General features: G+C 37.5%; 1 protein-coding gene across 2 annotated transcripts; it reads left to right on the top strand.

The window, feature by feature from the left end:
* Positions 1-1,026: 1,026 nt before the first annotated feature.
* Positions 1,027-14,942, top strand: txlna (taxilin alpha). Of its 2 annotated transcripts, none has more exons than XM_059350436.1 (11): positions 1,027-1,113; positions 2,526-2,790; positions 3,550-3,804; positions 3,962-4,053; positions 6,936-7,106; positions 8,795-8,989; positions 9,641-9,760; positions 9,888-9,962; positions 10,070-10,162; positions 10,970-11,065; positions 12,124-14,942. In XM_059350436.1, exons 1-11 carry the CDS (start codon positions 1,027-1,029, stop codon positions 12,451-12,453), a joined length of 1,779 nt encoding a protein of 592 aa, XP_059206419.1. In that variant the 3' UTR covers positions 12,454-14,942. The 2 variants fall into 2 exon arrangements, with proteins under 2 accessions (XP_059206419.1, XP_059206418.1); XM_059350435.1 differs by having other exon boundaries at positions 1,044-1,113; positions 2,511-2,790.
* Positions 14,943-15,982: the final 1,040 nt, after the last annotated feature.

The raw sequence follows: 15,982 nt of genomic DNA, 5'->3' as shown, positions 1-15,982 counted from the left end.
AACAGTATAATTTTTTTATTCTGTCATTTCATCAGAGGAAAATTACACATTAAATAAGACTACAAATGCTACATATCGTGTTTGTTACATTACTAAATATTTTAGTCCGAATCTGCATTGCACTATTTTAGACTTAATATTATAAAGTAATGTTATATTTTAGTCTTAATATAATTTTATCTCACTTTTTTTTTTACTTAATCACTATCTAGATAATAATTTCTCTTTCAAATAAACTGATAATTTCTATTATTTTTATCTTTAAATTAGTATATATATCCAAAGCAGACCGTGGTAAGTGCAATTACTGCTTGGTTTTGAGTTGGATTTTGTGGTTTTTATATAATCATTTCTCAGAAATAAAACAAAATTGAAATCTAAAACTTTGTCACAATATAAAACAGACATCAAGGAGTTCATTTTTGGTTATAACTCAAGTGCGACCAAAAATGTACTGTTAGGCTTTGTAGGGCAGTGTTGGTCCTGCTCAGATCACCACCACACCTTTATTAGCACTTATCATTACACTACTCACCATAGCTTTTATATAATCTTGATCTGTATTTATATTTTGCATTTTTCATTCAATCTAATATTTATTATTATTATTTATTTATTTATTTATTATTTATCTGCTGTTTTTGTGTGTATTAATGGTTACAAAAAAAAAAGGTACTTTTCTGGAGACACCTGTGTCTTTTGTTTGTATTTTCGGTTCCTGGCAGCTTTATACTTTTTTATTTAAAATAAAACGAAAAATCTGACTGACAGGAAAGTTTGTGTCCAGAAAAAGGAGCCATACCACATATATATATATATATATATTATGCTTATATATATATATATATATATATATATATATATATATATATATATATATTATGCTTATATATATATATATATATTCATTTATTATGTTACCTACGTACATGTTCTATTGGAGAGTTCCCAATAGATGGCGGTAAAGCAACAGGCTTGGATGTAATCTACCGTTAAAACTAAAACGAAGAAGAAAAATCCAAAGTTATGACCGGAAGTCTTTTTTTTTGGCTCACGCTGTTGAGGAACCTGCAGTTCACAGACACATTAGCTATTTCCTCCTTGAGTCTGAAGGTAAACAATTCCCTAATATCACAGAAAACGGCTTGTGATTTGGAGACCACAGCATGTATAGTGTGGCCATGTTTATAGAGCTTTGTGACCTGTAAACTCGAGCCATCGTCTGATCTCTGCTGGTCGTGGAAGCTAATTTAGCCGCAGCTTGTGGCTAGCGAGCGTTAGCAGGTGCTAGCTAACGTTATGTGTGAAACGAAAGCTAGTGAAGACAGGACGCACTGGATAGAAAATCTAGCTTAATCTCGCTGTGACGTTTGTTAGTACTTATGCCAAGCTAAAACTAGTTTTAATAATGTATGTACACGTGTTGTTTTAGTAACGAGAAGGTTAATCAGGTGACTGACTAACGTTGATGTACCTTTAACCTGCATAATATAAGTTAGCTACTAGTCTTGTGGGTAAACGTTTCTATTCAAGATATTTTGCGATTTATTAACTCTCAGGTTTCAGTCCAGCTTTGAACTATTACAAAGCAGCTATTAACTAGATTTTTTAAAACGCGGATTAATTTAAAGGTCTAAAAAGATTCAGATGCTATTATCCGAGAGCCAGTATTGGGACTAGAAAATACATATCTATATATTTTTTAAACTGTTAAAAGTATTCCATATTTCATCGCTGTGGACAGGCACCCGCCTCATTGACGCATATGTTTTGGACTTGTCCAAGTATCACCACCTATTGGGTTAATCTATTTCAAAGTTTATCTGAGATTTTCCACAAACATAATAAACCAGACCCAGATCTTGCAGTGTTTGGGGTTGGGTCAGCTGCCATGGAGATCTCTTTATCAAACAACCGGAAGAATGTGATTTGTTTTGTGACACTGTTAGCGAGAAGAATAATTCTGCTGAACTGGAAACATAAAAATCCTCCAGTCTATCAAGCTTTAATGAATGATGTAATGAAACATTTTCAGTTAGAAAAAATAAAATTCACCCTGAGAGGTAAGATAAATACCTTTTACACAATGTGGCAGCCATTTATGGACTATTATACCAAATATAATCCCATAAAAAATTAACAACTGTAAATTTTAGAACACTTGACATCTTCCAAGTTGTATTATTACTATTTAAATCTCTTTCTTTTATTTGTAAACCTTATTATTATTATTATTATTATTGTTTTGGTATTTGACTTGACTCCACCTAGGTTTTTGTTTGCTTGTTGTTGTTGTTTTTTTTTATTGCTTTTATTTTTCTACTATCATTCTGTTCTTTCATGTTGATTTGAAGCATGCATTAACATGTGTCTTCTTTATTTTTGTATGTGAACGAAAGAAAAAAAAAACCCAATAAAGAGAAGTTGGAAAAAAAAGTTCTGAAATATCTCAAGTGTAAACATGTCCCGCCAGGTGTCATTTTAAAATTGTATCTTGTTGTCATTACCAGATTGCCTTGTAATAGATATCAGAGATGAAAAAACAAGACGCGGAAGAGTCTGCCACCCAGAGCAGCGAGGATGCTCCACCTACTGCAGGAGAGATGGAGTCACCTGCAGCTGCTAAAGACAGCTTGGACAGCAACAGCCCCAAAGAGTCTGAGCCACAGACGCCACAGACGGACACACCTCCACAGACGGACACACCTCCACAGACGGACACACCTCAACAGATGGACACACCGCCACCGACAGACACGCCTCCACAAGACGAGGAGGCAGGAAGTGAAGGTAAGCTATTGAATTATTTACATTTAAATTGTATGTTGTTGACAGAACTGCCTCTGTTGCATGAGAAGCTTTGTATCACAGCCAGTAAGCAGCAGGCTTTGTTGTCAGCCTGGCACTGTGGTTGACAAATCCTGACAAGGTACATTGATGTTTGATTCGAATGGATATTTTGTCATAGTTTATCCAATATCGACAATGACATCAGTGCCGAACTGTACACAAAACTCCTGCCATTTTAATGTGACGCTTATTATTGTTTACTTGTCAGGGTTCCAACACATCCCGGAAAACCTGGGGATTTATAGCCTAGTTTTCCAGTCATGGAAATACCTGTACATTGGTTAAAATTACAGCTGCAACAATTCGATTAATCGATGATTCAATTAATCGTCAACTATTTTGATAATCGAATAATTGGTTTGAGCAGTTTTTTAAAGACAAGAAGTCCAAGTTCTCTGATTTCAGCTTCTTCAAGGTGAATATTTCTGGTTTCTTTGTTCCTTTATGACAATAAACTGAATATTTCTTTGGTTTGTGGACAAAACAAGAGATTTGAGGATGTCATATTGTGGTTTGGGAAACACTGATTGATACTTTTCAACATTTTGTTGACCAAACAATTAATCGATTAATCGTTTAAATAAACGACAGATTAATCGATAATGAAAATAATCGTTAGTTGCAGCCCTAATTAAAATGACCACATATCCTGGAATTAATCTATTAATCTCTTTTTCTCCCCACTTCACTGGGTCATAGTCGCAGAGGCAGCACTTTCTCAATGTGACATGGCTGAGGAGCTGAGTCGGCAGCTGGAAGACATCCTCAGTACCTACTGTCGGGAAAGTATGTCAGACGACGGCAGCGCTGTGCCCAACGGCCAATCACACAGCCCGGAGCTCAACGGCCTGACCAATGAGAGGGGGGACGGCAAGCCAGAGGGCAAAGTCAATGGAGCTGGAGTGGAGAAAGAGCAGAAGAAGACTCAGGAGAAGAAGAAAGTGAAGGGCCTGGGTACAGATAAATATAAACGTTTACTTTATACACATACAAAAACTTTTGAGAGTATGTCATCTTTTAAACTGTTTGGAGCTAGTTTGCTCAATAAACAAATGACTAGCTCTATTCTGTTTTCTAATAGGCTCTCTGACTCTGGTTTCCTTGTTTTCAGGCAAAGAGATCACTCTCCTCATGCAGACTCTGAACACACTGAGCACCCCAGAGGAGAAGCTGGGAGGCCTCTGTAAGAAGTACGCTGAACTGGTAAGTGTTTCCTGCAAATGACATTCCTTTTTTCTGAAGTCTAGCCTGCAGCACCACACTCTGCTTCTTTTTTTAATGGACTATAAAACATAAATGATCACATCTTTGTGTGTGTGCACATACAATTTCAGTCCATGACAAATCACTTTTTTAGAGGTGAAATGAGGTGTTTTGTCAGTTAGGTCAGAAGATGCATCCCAGACAGGTGAAGGTGCTACCAAGTAAGTACTAGGGCTGGGTGATATGGACCAAAAGTCCTATCACGATATATTTAGGCTGAATATCGATATACGACATATATCCCGATATTTTTGCCAATCTAAGCCAAATATGTCATGTCACAAGTAGTTTTATTGAAACTGTTTATTTAAGTGAACATAAATACTGTATAACAGGAGTACCTTTTTTAAAATCAAAGCTCCATAAAGTGCACATTTAAATAAAATTTAAAAATCTTAAATAAAAATAGCCTACAAAATAAAACAGACCAATCTTTTTCTGAGATAAATGTGTTTATATGAGAAAAAAATAACAAACATTAAAAATCAATCAATCAATCAATCAATCAGACTTTATTTGTATAGCACTTTTCATACAAGAGAGATGCAACACAAAGCGATTTACATAAAAAAAAAAAGGAGAAAATAATAATAAAAAGATGACAAACCCTATTAAGGGCAGCATTTATATATAAAAGAATATTTTTTCAACTATATCAATATATGCGATATGGTCTAATTCCATATCACATTTAAAAATATATAGATATATTTTTTATCGATATATCGCCCAGCCCTACTAGGTATTATCCACAACTTTTGGAAGCGAGCATTCCATGCATTGAAAATTGAATTCAGTTGTCTATATAGAAATGTCCAAAATTTGCATTTCAATACTGAATTTTCTAAAATGGGTGACCTAAATAAACTTTGTCTCAGGTTGTGAATGAATGTGTCCAGTGTCACAGCAGATTTAAAAATGTTAAGTTCCTGTTAAAACATGAAGAGTAAATGCTTTTCAGGACACCGAGTCGGTCAGGGGGACTTGTATGCAAACAAGTAGTGTACTTGAAGGTGATGCAGCGATCCTGAGCAGACAGACAGAGTGGTGCAATGCAGAGCCCGGTCCCACGACCTCAGTCTGTGCTCGGGTGTTGTGTTGCATTCGGCAGCTCTAATGAGGGCCTGAAATGATCTCCTGGAGCTGTGTGTGCTGTCGGAAGTGTTTCATATCCACTGTGTGTTTGTGTCTGTACATTTGTAAGACGGATCATGTTTTCGAATGTGTGTGAGCTTGTGAATGCTGATGGGTGTGCTTTGGCAGTGTGTCAGAGCAGATGAAACAAGCTTAGTCTGGTGTGTTGTTGTTTGAAGGTATAACCCTGATCCAAAGAAGTTTCGATGTTGCAAATATAACAGAATGCGATCATTTGGTAATCCTTTGTTATAGGGGTGGGCGATATGGCCCTAAAAGATTATCACGATATTTCACGAGTATTTTTGCGATAACGATATTCTTGACGATATTAAAAAATACTGAAAAATACATAGAAAATTATTTTTTAGTCTGTATAAATAAATAAAAATTGTACAACAAAATACAAATCAATCATAAATCTAAATGTAGTGCAAATTGCAAATCTCAACAGTTGCCAAATACAAAAAAATGACTTACTTGAGTATTAGCAAATAATAATAAAAAATAACCTTCTATGGGGTCTGTACATTTTATAGTACAATGTGATCAATCTCGTCCACTTTGAGAGCTAAATGTGAGCAAACACCTCACAAACACATAATTGCCTATTTTAATTAATTATTGTGAAGGAGAATAAAGGTTCTTCTATGTTTTATTTAAGGCATCTTATTTTGACAGTCTTCTTGTAATTTCTGTGGTGGATTCTGTGCTCTTATTTTGAAAGCTGCATTTGTATAGCGACAGGAAGTAATAGTAGCTTTTTGTGATTAAAACAATTTAATTGTTAGCTAATGTTAGCTCGCGGCTAACGAACGGCACAATGCAACAGTGTGTTTGGACCGTTTGGACCTCTGACAGGACAGGTTGATAGTATTTAGATCGGCTCACGCTCACGCACACGCAGACGCACAGAGAGAGTGGGGACGGGACTGATACATTACAGACAGGTAGGTCCTTGTTTTGAAGCGCAGTGGGAGGGCAGCTTGCATATTCAGTACGTGTGTGTGAGAATGCGTGCGCATGTCTCGGAGGAGGACAGAGAGGAGGGTCGGGGTTTTGACTGACTGACGGGTGACAGACACTGCTGAGCAGAGACACAACGCAAAATAACTTTATATTATAAATAGTGTAGCCTAGATATACTTTCAGCAGCTTGAAATGTGATGTTAGCGCAGCACAAGAGACTCTGGCGGGCCGCCATGGTCTAGGTAATTAATAGGAAACCCTTATGCCACTATGTCAAGAAGTAGGGCATGTTGCCAATATCGTGATATGCATTTTTTTTACCCATAAAAAAAAATATACCGGTATAATCGTAAACGATACGATATGGCACACCCCTACTTTGTTACCTATATTATATTAAAAACGGGACAACAACGGTATATTTTCTGTTCAAACGGATCCAATGGGTCAGATTAAAGTGCATTTTTGAGCAGGTTTTTAGAAAACAGAGCAGTTTCCTAAATATAATATTAGTAATGACACATTTCAACTTAACAATTTAATTTATTTGTCACATGAAATCATATAGGGTACAATAATCAGCCTCACAGCATCACAACACATGATGAGACTGCGTTTCAATCATCCTGTTTTTAATAATGGGGAAATATCAGCCACTGATGTAGATGTTGAATCTTGACAGTGGAACACTTCAAAATGCATCTGTGTGTTTGTGACAGCTGGAGGAGCACCGTAACACCCAGAAGCAGATGCGAGTCCTGCAGAAGAAACAGAACCAGCTGGTTCAGGAGAAAGACAACCTGAGGAACGAACACAGCAAGGCCATCCTGGCTCGCAGCAAGCTGGAGAGTCTCTGCAGGGAGCTACAGAGACACAACCGCACACTCAAGGTACACACACACACACCACCAATATCATGAATACAGACTCCTAACTGCTGCAGGATCAAGCTCCTCTATATTTATCAGCTTGTTTAAATGTGGTGTTGGATCTCAGACCCCTCAGATCAGCTGCAGGTCATCTATTTTTTTAATTAATTTGTTTTGAACTGCTTTTTGCCACACTGTTCATGAAGGTGCATCACAAGAGTGTTACAAATGTTACCAATATTAGAAAAAATTGGGGGCTCCACACGCTATACATACTAAACTATTTACATTTTTACAACCTCTTTTGTCCTCTCCTCTCCGATCTGTGTAAAGAGTCTGCAATTCAGTTTCACATAATGTTTGTCATGTGACTTTTGCTCTCAGCCCTGTCATTTAACTCTTCCTAGTTGCTTTAAGGCATGCAGAATTTTTTTTTTTTTTTTTTTTTTTTTTTTACAGAATCTGGTTAGTGCAAACAGTTTTGGCAATTTGAAATGAGACATGGAGCAAAATGAAATATCAATAATTAACCTGAGATTTGGTCATGTTTTCTAACTGAAGAACTTGACAAATAAGATTAATTCAGGGATCATCGGAAATGTGAAAATCTGACGGTAAATTTTGTTTGTACACTTTTTTAATTAATTTCTTTATTTTTGAAAGAAAACATGCCATGGCATAATTTTGAGGTGAACCCTCTTTAGAAGGTGGAAACAGGCATATTATTATCTGTTTGCACACTAGTACACATCGATTAAAGTTCTCCGTCGCTACGACAGATTTCCGTCATTTGGAGTTCAGAGGCCACTTATGAGATCAATAGCTGTGTTTCCTTTAGGAGAAAGAGTGGCTGCTGGGAAAGTCTCAGGCCACGCCCTCTCTAATGGACGCTCACACTGCATGTCTCCATTACAAAAAAAGGCCCCCAGAGGGATTAACCAGACACCGGATGTGACGTATGGTTTTCGATCGTCGTGTTATCGCGTAGCCACAGTTTCAACTGTGATCACATACGCGATGGATTAAACACAGGAGAAGCAACTGTTGCAAAACAAAAGCAGCATGGCTAATTATGCACAGAGTCTCCGCTGATCATAAACATCGTGATCGTGAATTAACCGGCATCGCTAACTGTGCACAGAGTGTCCGGTGCTTGTTGTAAACAAACAGAGATCGCTCAGTTGGTGTTGTTTGTTTGATGCTTGTTCTGTTTGTTGTTAATTTTTTTAAAACAAAACAAAGCACTATAGAGAATTTGCACCCATTGTTATTTAATCCTGGGGCTGTTTGTTGATGTATTTTTTTTATTTCTATATTCTTGTATATAAAAGGTTTATTTGAAATATTAAGGAAAATAAAAACATGTAATAAAAAGTTATGTAGATGCTTGATTATTTTCGAGGGTAAAGACAAGCTTTGCAAAAAAAAAAAAATAATAATTGAAAAGACAAAAAAAAGTGCAATAGATGCAATAGAACAGCTGTTTAAAATCCTCCTCCTGTAAAACAGTTTTGGTTGAGCATTTAAATGTGATGGCTGCATTTGGTGCTGAATTCTTATGCATTAATATTTCTTAAGCAGGTGTCAAGTAACCTGGATCATGTTTCAAACACTGCACGTGACTTGGCTGTAGCGCAAATACAATTTCAGTCAGAAGATATTTTTTAACTTTAATCCATGAGTATAACTTCCACTTCTGTTGTGTGCAGGAGGAAGGGATGCAAAGAACGCGCCTGGAGGAAGAGAAAAGGAAGGAAGTGACCTCCCATTTCCAGGTGACGCTGAACGACATCCAGGCTCAGATGGAGCAGCACAACGAGAGGAACGCCAGCCTCCGACAAGAGAACACGGAGCTGGCCGAGAAGCTGAAGAAGCTCTATGAGCAGTACAAACTACGAGAAGAGGTGTGTGTGCACTTTGCTCAACAACTGCGTCTTTAAGGGCATTATAAAGTTATGTTTGAAGCAAGGTTATTATAGTTGACGAAATAACTCAAACTAGAATAGAAAAAGCATTTTCGTTAACTGAAATAAAAATAAAAACAAGAGTTTTTTAAAAAACGATAACTAAATGAAACTTTATTTTGTGGTTACAAAACTAACTAAAGCTAACTAAAATTCTAGTTAAAATTGCCTTTGTTTTTGTCTTTATCAATTTTTTTCATACGTAAACCTTTTTGGTTGATTTGAAATCTATTTCATCTATCTGGTTTTATGACTTAATAAACTTATTGAGGCTGGGATGGATCAGACAAAGGAAATAAAGGCAACATTTATTGTGACTTTTTTGAAAATCTCGCACCCAACCAATACCCCATTACAAAAAACTAACACTAAAACTAATAAAAACTAAACTAAAACTAAGCATTTTCCAAAAAATACAAACTAATTAAAACTAGCAAACTCACTCCAAAAACTAATTAAAACGAGCTGAATTTGAAAACAAAAAATCACAACGAAATTAAAACTAAAACTAATGAAAAATCCAAAACTATTACAACCTTGGTTTGAAGTGTTAATCATTTTACTGGATGTGTGAATGTGTTATTTCACCAGCACATAGACAAAGTGGTGAAACACAAAGACCTGCAGCAGCAGCTGGTGGACGCCAAGCTGCAGCAGGCTCAGGAGCTGCTGAAGGAGTCGGAGGAACGCCACGACAGAGAGAAACACTTTGTTAGTATCCACCCAACACACACACACACACACAATTACACAATTCAAGAAAACACAAGCTTGTGTTAAGTCTTATTTTTACTCATAAATGTTACCATTTTTGTCTTTTTCTGTCATCTTTCCTCAGCTGCTGAAAGAAGCAGTGGAGTCTCAAAGGATGTGTGAGCTGATGAAGCAGCAGGAAGTTCACCTCAAACAGCAGGTTTCCCATCACTCTTTGTTCTTCGTCTTTAAAGCTCCACTGTGGTTGACTGTTCTTTGAAAAAGTTTGCCTCCTTCTAAGATGAAACCTGCTGTGCTGTCTTCCAGCTGTCACTGTACACAGAGAAGTTTGAAGAGTTTCAGACCACTTTGTCCAAAAGCAACGAGGTCTTCACCACATTCAAACAGGAGATGGAGAAGGTGAGGTTCCTGTTGTGCTGTGAGATAGGGCTGCACCATTATGGCCAAAATGATAATCACGATTATTTTGATCAATATTGTAATCACTATTATTGATCAAGATTATTCATCGTGTTAGGGAAAACATCTGTATTTTTGTTGCACTACTTTTAAACAAACAATAGGAACAGTTTTTAGTGTCCAAACAGAGATCGCTAAGTGAACACCTCCTGCAGCAGCAGCACATACACACTGTACTGCTACAGAGCTAACTGTTAGCCTATTAGCAAATTGCAGACTGGACGCTAAGGGGTTAACATCCCCTCCGGCTCTGCAGCTGGGAAAGACTGCTGCAGGAGGACTGGGCCGCCTCGACTCGTTCTTACTCTTTTTAACGTTAAGAATTAAACAAGTCTCCAAAAACAGCAGAAAAAGCCGCTAAGGGGGTCTGAAAAGTCGCTAAATATAGCAACAAAGTCGCTAAGTTGGCAACACTGCTTCGTCGACTTTTACAAATGGCTCGTGTTGTTGAGTACTACGTCACATTCTGCTTATCGCTCACTCGTTATTTATTTAGGCAGCCACATGAAACCTTAACTATGCGTTCACCCCCTGGTGGTTGGTGACTACTGGTGTAGAAAGTGCTTGATTAGATATGCAGGAGAGCTGCATTTTAAAATGAAATTATCGCCGACAATCAGGTTAATTTATTCATGGCGGCCAAAATCGTGATCTCGATTAAAATTTGATTTATTGTGCAGCCCTAGTGTGAGACATAGAGGAGGAGGGATCGTAGTCAGTGACAGTCTTGTTTCTTTTGTGTTACAGATGACTAAAAAGATCAAGAAGCTGGAGAAGGAGACGGCCATGTATCGATCCAGGTGGGAGAGCAGTAACAAGGCTCTGCTGGAGATGGCAGAGGAGGTGAAGCAGCTTTTATTCTCATGCTCTGACTGAACAAAACTGTCTGCTTTAGTATTTTTTGAAGCACTTTGATTCTGCTCGACCAGTGTCAAGGATCTCATGGATTGGATGTTTTGAAGTGGGCTCGTATGAGTTGATTAACTATAGCTACAGTAGATGGATGATGCAACATGTACTTTAGCCAGCTCAAAAGATAATCCCAGTTTAAGTGAATGCTTTTTTTTTTTTAGAAAGTTTTCCCTACTGTACCTTGCACTCAGACAGCCCTATCTGACTAGGAACTGAAGGCTTTTTCTGTGCTCTCTTCAAAGCCACCAGACTCCATTGACAAATATAGTCATTTTACCTTGCAGAGCACAGAAGCCGGTGGTCTACGACTGCCTCCATCAGTTAGTTTGTTTCTGTTAGTATAACAACATAAACTCCTGTGTTCTGCAAGGTATGTTGTTAAATTACTGTTTGTCACTTGAGTCTGGTGGCTTTGAAGAGAGAAGTCCCCCCACCTCTATTATACACTGACTATGGATAAGTACCTCATATTAGCATTATTTACTTAAAGGACAAGTCTGTAGGCTTTATGTTTGTCATTTAAATATTATTACAATTAGTTTTCTGCACACACACCTTCCTTTTAAACAAAGTCAGGTAGTGGTTTTAACCCACCTGCATTTGAGCTTGAAGTTCACAATTATTGATACAATATGGATTCATGGGTAATTTAATAAAGTTTAAAAAAAAAAAGCAAATGATTTATATGTAATTGGCCTCGTACAGGGATAGGCAAAAAAAGTTTTTAAATTTAAGTCAACTAAAATGCTTACGAAAGTCTATCCTATAAATCCTATTAGGTCATAACCTAATAGCTAATTTAGACTAAATAGGCCATTTTATCTTCATTGTAAGGCTGAAAATTAAGGTTTGTGGCTCCAGTGTGGCTTTTTTTTCTCTTTTTTTGTCCAACAGTGGCTCTTTTGCCCATAAAGGTTGCCGACCCCTGGCCTAGTGGAAAGGATGGATATGTGATGATAATATAACAATTGTGTGTGTGTTGTCTGCAGAAATCTGTGCGGGACCGAGAGTTCGAGGCCCTTCAGAGTAAAGTCCAGCGGCTCGAGAAGCTGCGCCGGGCACTTAAAGTGGAACGCAACGAGCTCAACAAGAAGGTCCAGAACCTCAACGGTCAGGACAGCGGCACGACGGGAGCCCCCGCCTCCGACCCAGGGACCGACTCCCCCTCTCCCCCACCCACAGACTCTCTGCTGGAGCCCAGCAGCCACCCCGCCCCAGACCCCGCCCCCTGCTCCCAGTCCTGCCACTGTGACCCACAACTGGACACAGACAGCCTACTAAAAGCGGCAAAGGCTCTCCCCGTCGCCGCACAGGAATGAAGCAACGCTGCTGACAGCCTCCTCTTCCTCCTCCCCCTCCAGCAACAAGCCACATAACAAAAAGCCACCAGCCTGCAAGCCACTAGCCCTCAGCTGGATGAGGTAGATCACATAGCAAGGTTAGCTTGTGTCCTCCCAGCATGCTCTGCAGGCTTTATAACACTGCTGAGAAGATTGTGCCTCGTCTGCCAGTACATTTACATGCGCACCAGTTACTGTGAATAATCTCATTAAGATGACAGCTCTATTAAAGTATTTAATCGGTTCACAATAACCTCATTTCCCCCAATAATCACATGATCATGATTCATTCATTAGTCGGGTTAATTTGCGCGCACAAAGTGGTGTTTCTTTTTTGAATTGTTTTATAAATTAATTTGTTATTCGTAAAAAAATACCCCATTTTTGGTGACACCCCAAAACGTGTTACACATGCTGCTATTTGTTTAAAAACACAGCTTTCGTTCCACAACCTGCACTGAATCAAAAGATTGAAGGAAATCAGACACAAGGGGAAATACAAATCGCAGTGATTAAAGAGAGAAGAGACAGGTCATGCTTCCTCCAACTCAAACCTCAAAGTCCACCCACACTCAAAAACATGTTTATATTACTTCCATCTCCCCTAAAGTGTCTGACCTTAACGATACTGACTTGTATCTGAGCAACGTTGGTCACTAGAGAGGTGTTTTCACATTCCTCAACTGGAGAGAGATGCCTGTGCACTTCCTTAAAATCTGAGATTTAAATGTACACCAGGCCAGATAGATTGGTAGTTTACTCCACTACTTCCAAAAGCCAGAAAATAAACCTGAGCCCTTCTGCACAGAGCGGGCTTGTCAGTACATAGAGCAAGAACAGCAACAATATAAACAAGCTAAAAGATGCTTCCCACACTCACCATTCTGATAGATCTGCTGGGCTCCTCATCATCTGAGGAGGAGGAGGCACTCCTCAACTAGTTTTCTTTACTTTAACTCATCAAATACAATATGAATCATAGCAGAATATTTTTGCATACTTTAAACCATGTCTGGAGGGGACTTTAACTTGACTAAAACAACCCTGCGTATATGACAGCTGCAACAATGTGTACTAATCTAATTAGTGTGCATGTAAATGCACAGGGTGCCTCTGTGTTGTGCTGTTTTACTACACATTCCGTTTTGACTCAAACTCACAACCGCTCGGCAAGATAAGTAACAGTGCTGCGTGGGATGACACAAGACAAGAGGAGTCATCGTGTGTGTGTGTTGTGTGTTGTGTGTGATGTGTGTGTGTGATGGATTCACAGCTTGCATCGTTTTCAAAGCCACTTCTAGTAATTTAACATTTTTCTTTCAGGTGAAGTCTTGACAGGGATGTGAAGTAAATAATATCTTTAGCAGATCCAATTCTTACTTACATAGAAATAATATTGAATACTACATAATTATTGAAGGAAATTTCTTATTCTGATTTTTTTCCTAATTTTTCCGTTCTTGCCTGTAGAAGATTGTTGAGAAATGTTATCGATGTTATTGTTTCCTTGATTGCATCACACCGCTTCATTTGTGCAGATTTTGTGGTCTGTATTTATTGTTTCAGGCATAATCGCTGATATTGAAATATATATTTTTAGAACATTTATAAAGGTGTTACTTTCATGACCAATTCTTCATTCCTAAACTTTCTGAGTTGAGTTGTTAGCTTCATTATTTCTACATGTTTTTCAGTCTGCTTATAACCTTGTAATGATGACCACTTGAAACTTGTTTTTGAGCATTGGTGTGTATGGGGTGTGTGTGTGTGTGTGTGTGTGTGTGTGTGTGTGTGGCGTGGCGATGATTGTCTCCTCCCAGTAATTGCAGTAGCTTGTAATCAGGTTTTAACTAGAGAATGTTCAAGGACCTCTATGCAACGCTTGCCTCTTGGTTTTTATTCTGTGGCAGTCTCAACTGACAAGCACTTAGCTGAGAATGTATATTCATTAACTCCACTGTCCTGCATGGATGTATTGTATAAACAGACAACATATCTCACAGCAGAACTTTATTTTTGCTTAGGTTCGAACCTTGTTAATTGCCTCTTAAATAATGGTTGACATTGAACGTAACATAGTGCATCTCCCAGATGCTTTCACAAGGTGCAGAGACTGAGCCGGGTAGGAATAAGGAGGGAAAATAAGAGGAAATGTTATTGGACTTCTGAATTGTAATTTGACTCCGAAACATGCCCATTTCTCTTCAGACATTCTTATGTACTACTTAATATGTAGCATTGGTATCAACTTATAGAGTCATTTTCAACATCAAAAGAAATGTCAACCACCTAATTTCTTCCATTGTCCCACTGGACGGATTCATTGAGCCTCTGCTCCCGTGGTGGATGTGGAGGTTCATTGACCACGAGAAGGAACCAAAGATGTTTCCTTTTTTTTTGTCTTTTGCAGTACTTTTATCTGGCCCTGTATATTTTGTTTCTTGTTAAATAAAATATGTAACAGTGTACTTTTGAGTAGTTGGTTGATTTACTTTGTTGGCTTGTTTAGGCTAAATTTCAATATGAGAAAAATGTATGTAAATACAGGAACCTACAGGTTTCAGACTGATGATGATATAAGAGGGAAAAAAGTTCACCAATAAATATGGCAAGAATAATAATGGACCTTTCCATTTTTATTTGTGCACCGATGTGAATATTTCAACATTATATACAAAACATTAACAACACCAATTCTAGAAATAAAAACTGAGAAAATAAACAATGAATGACTAAATAGATGGCTTAATATAATTACTGTATGTTCAGTATTCGTCAATTGCTGTCTGTTTAATTAAGGAATATATCCATTAAATTAGTAGCTTACACCCTTTCTAAATCACCCCAGTTGTTTTTTGCATTATATGTTCTGCACAAACAACTACAAATTGATAACGATATGGCTGTGACAGGCCAACATTAGCTCTCCAAAATATTGGTAGGACTCTTTTATAGACAATAAATACCCCCTTTAAAATCCATTAAAACAACTTATACCTAAAAATCTTTTAAAATGTATTATTTAAACTATACTGCCCTTCAAAGTCAAACTGCAGTAACTATGCAAAGGGTAAAAATGAGAAAAACTGCTTTAAAGTTTTTTAAGGTTTTTTTTTTCAACTGGCCAGCCAAATGGGTTATAGGTAGGTAAGTGATATGACACTTATTTCTACATGTATTGATGATGTAATTCTTATGCTCAAAAATCATGATGATTTATTTGATCGTTAACCCCAAAAATGTAGTTACTGCACTTTTGCATATCTGTAAAAGGTTCTAATAGTAATGTACAAACAAACAACCTTTTATATTTTGTTTTCAGTGAATAAACATTTTCAAATTGATTTTGTTATAGGTGTATTATAAAATGTGTAACAGCTCTATTCAAAGATTTGTGTATTTTAGACTTAATATTATAAAGTAATGTTATATTTTAGTCTTAATATAATTTTATCTCACTTTTTTTTTTACTTAATCTCTATCTAGATAATTTCCCTATCAAATAAAA

The sequence above is a fragment of the Centropristis striata genome, chromosome 14 (assembly GCF_030273125.1).
Source record: "Centropristis striata isolate RG_2023a ecotype Rhode Island chromosome 14, C.striata_1.0, whole genome shotgun sequence".
Classification (NCBI taxonomy): Eukaryota; Metazoa; Chordata; class Actinopteri; order Perciformes; family Serranidae; genus Centropristis; species Centropristis striata.
The sequence above is the reverse complement of the archived record's forward strand: the minus strand, read 5'-3'. Positions and strand labels throughout refer to the sequence as shown.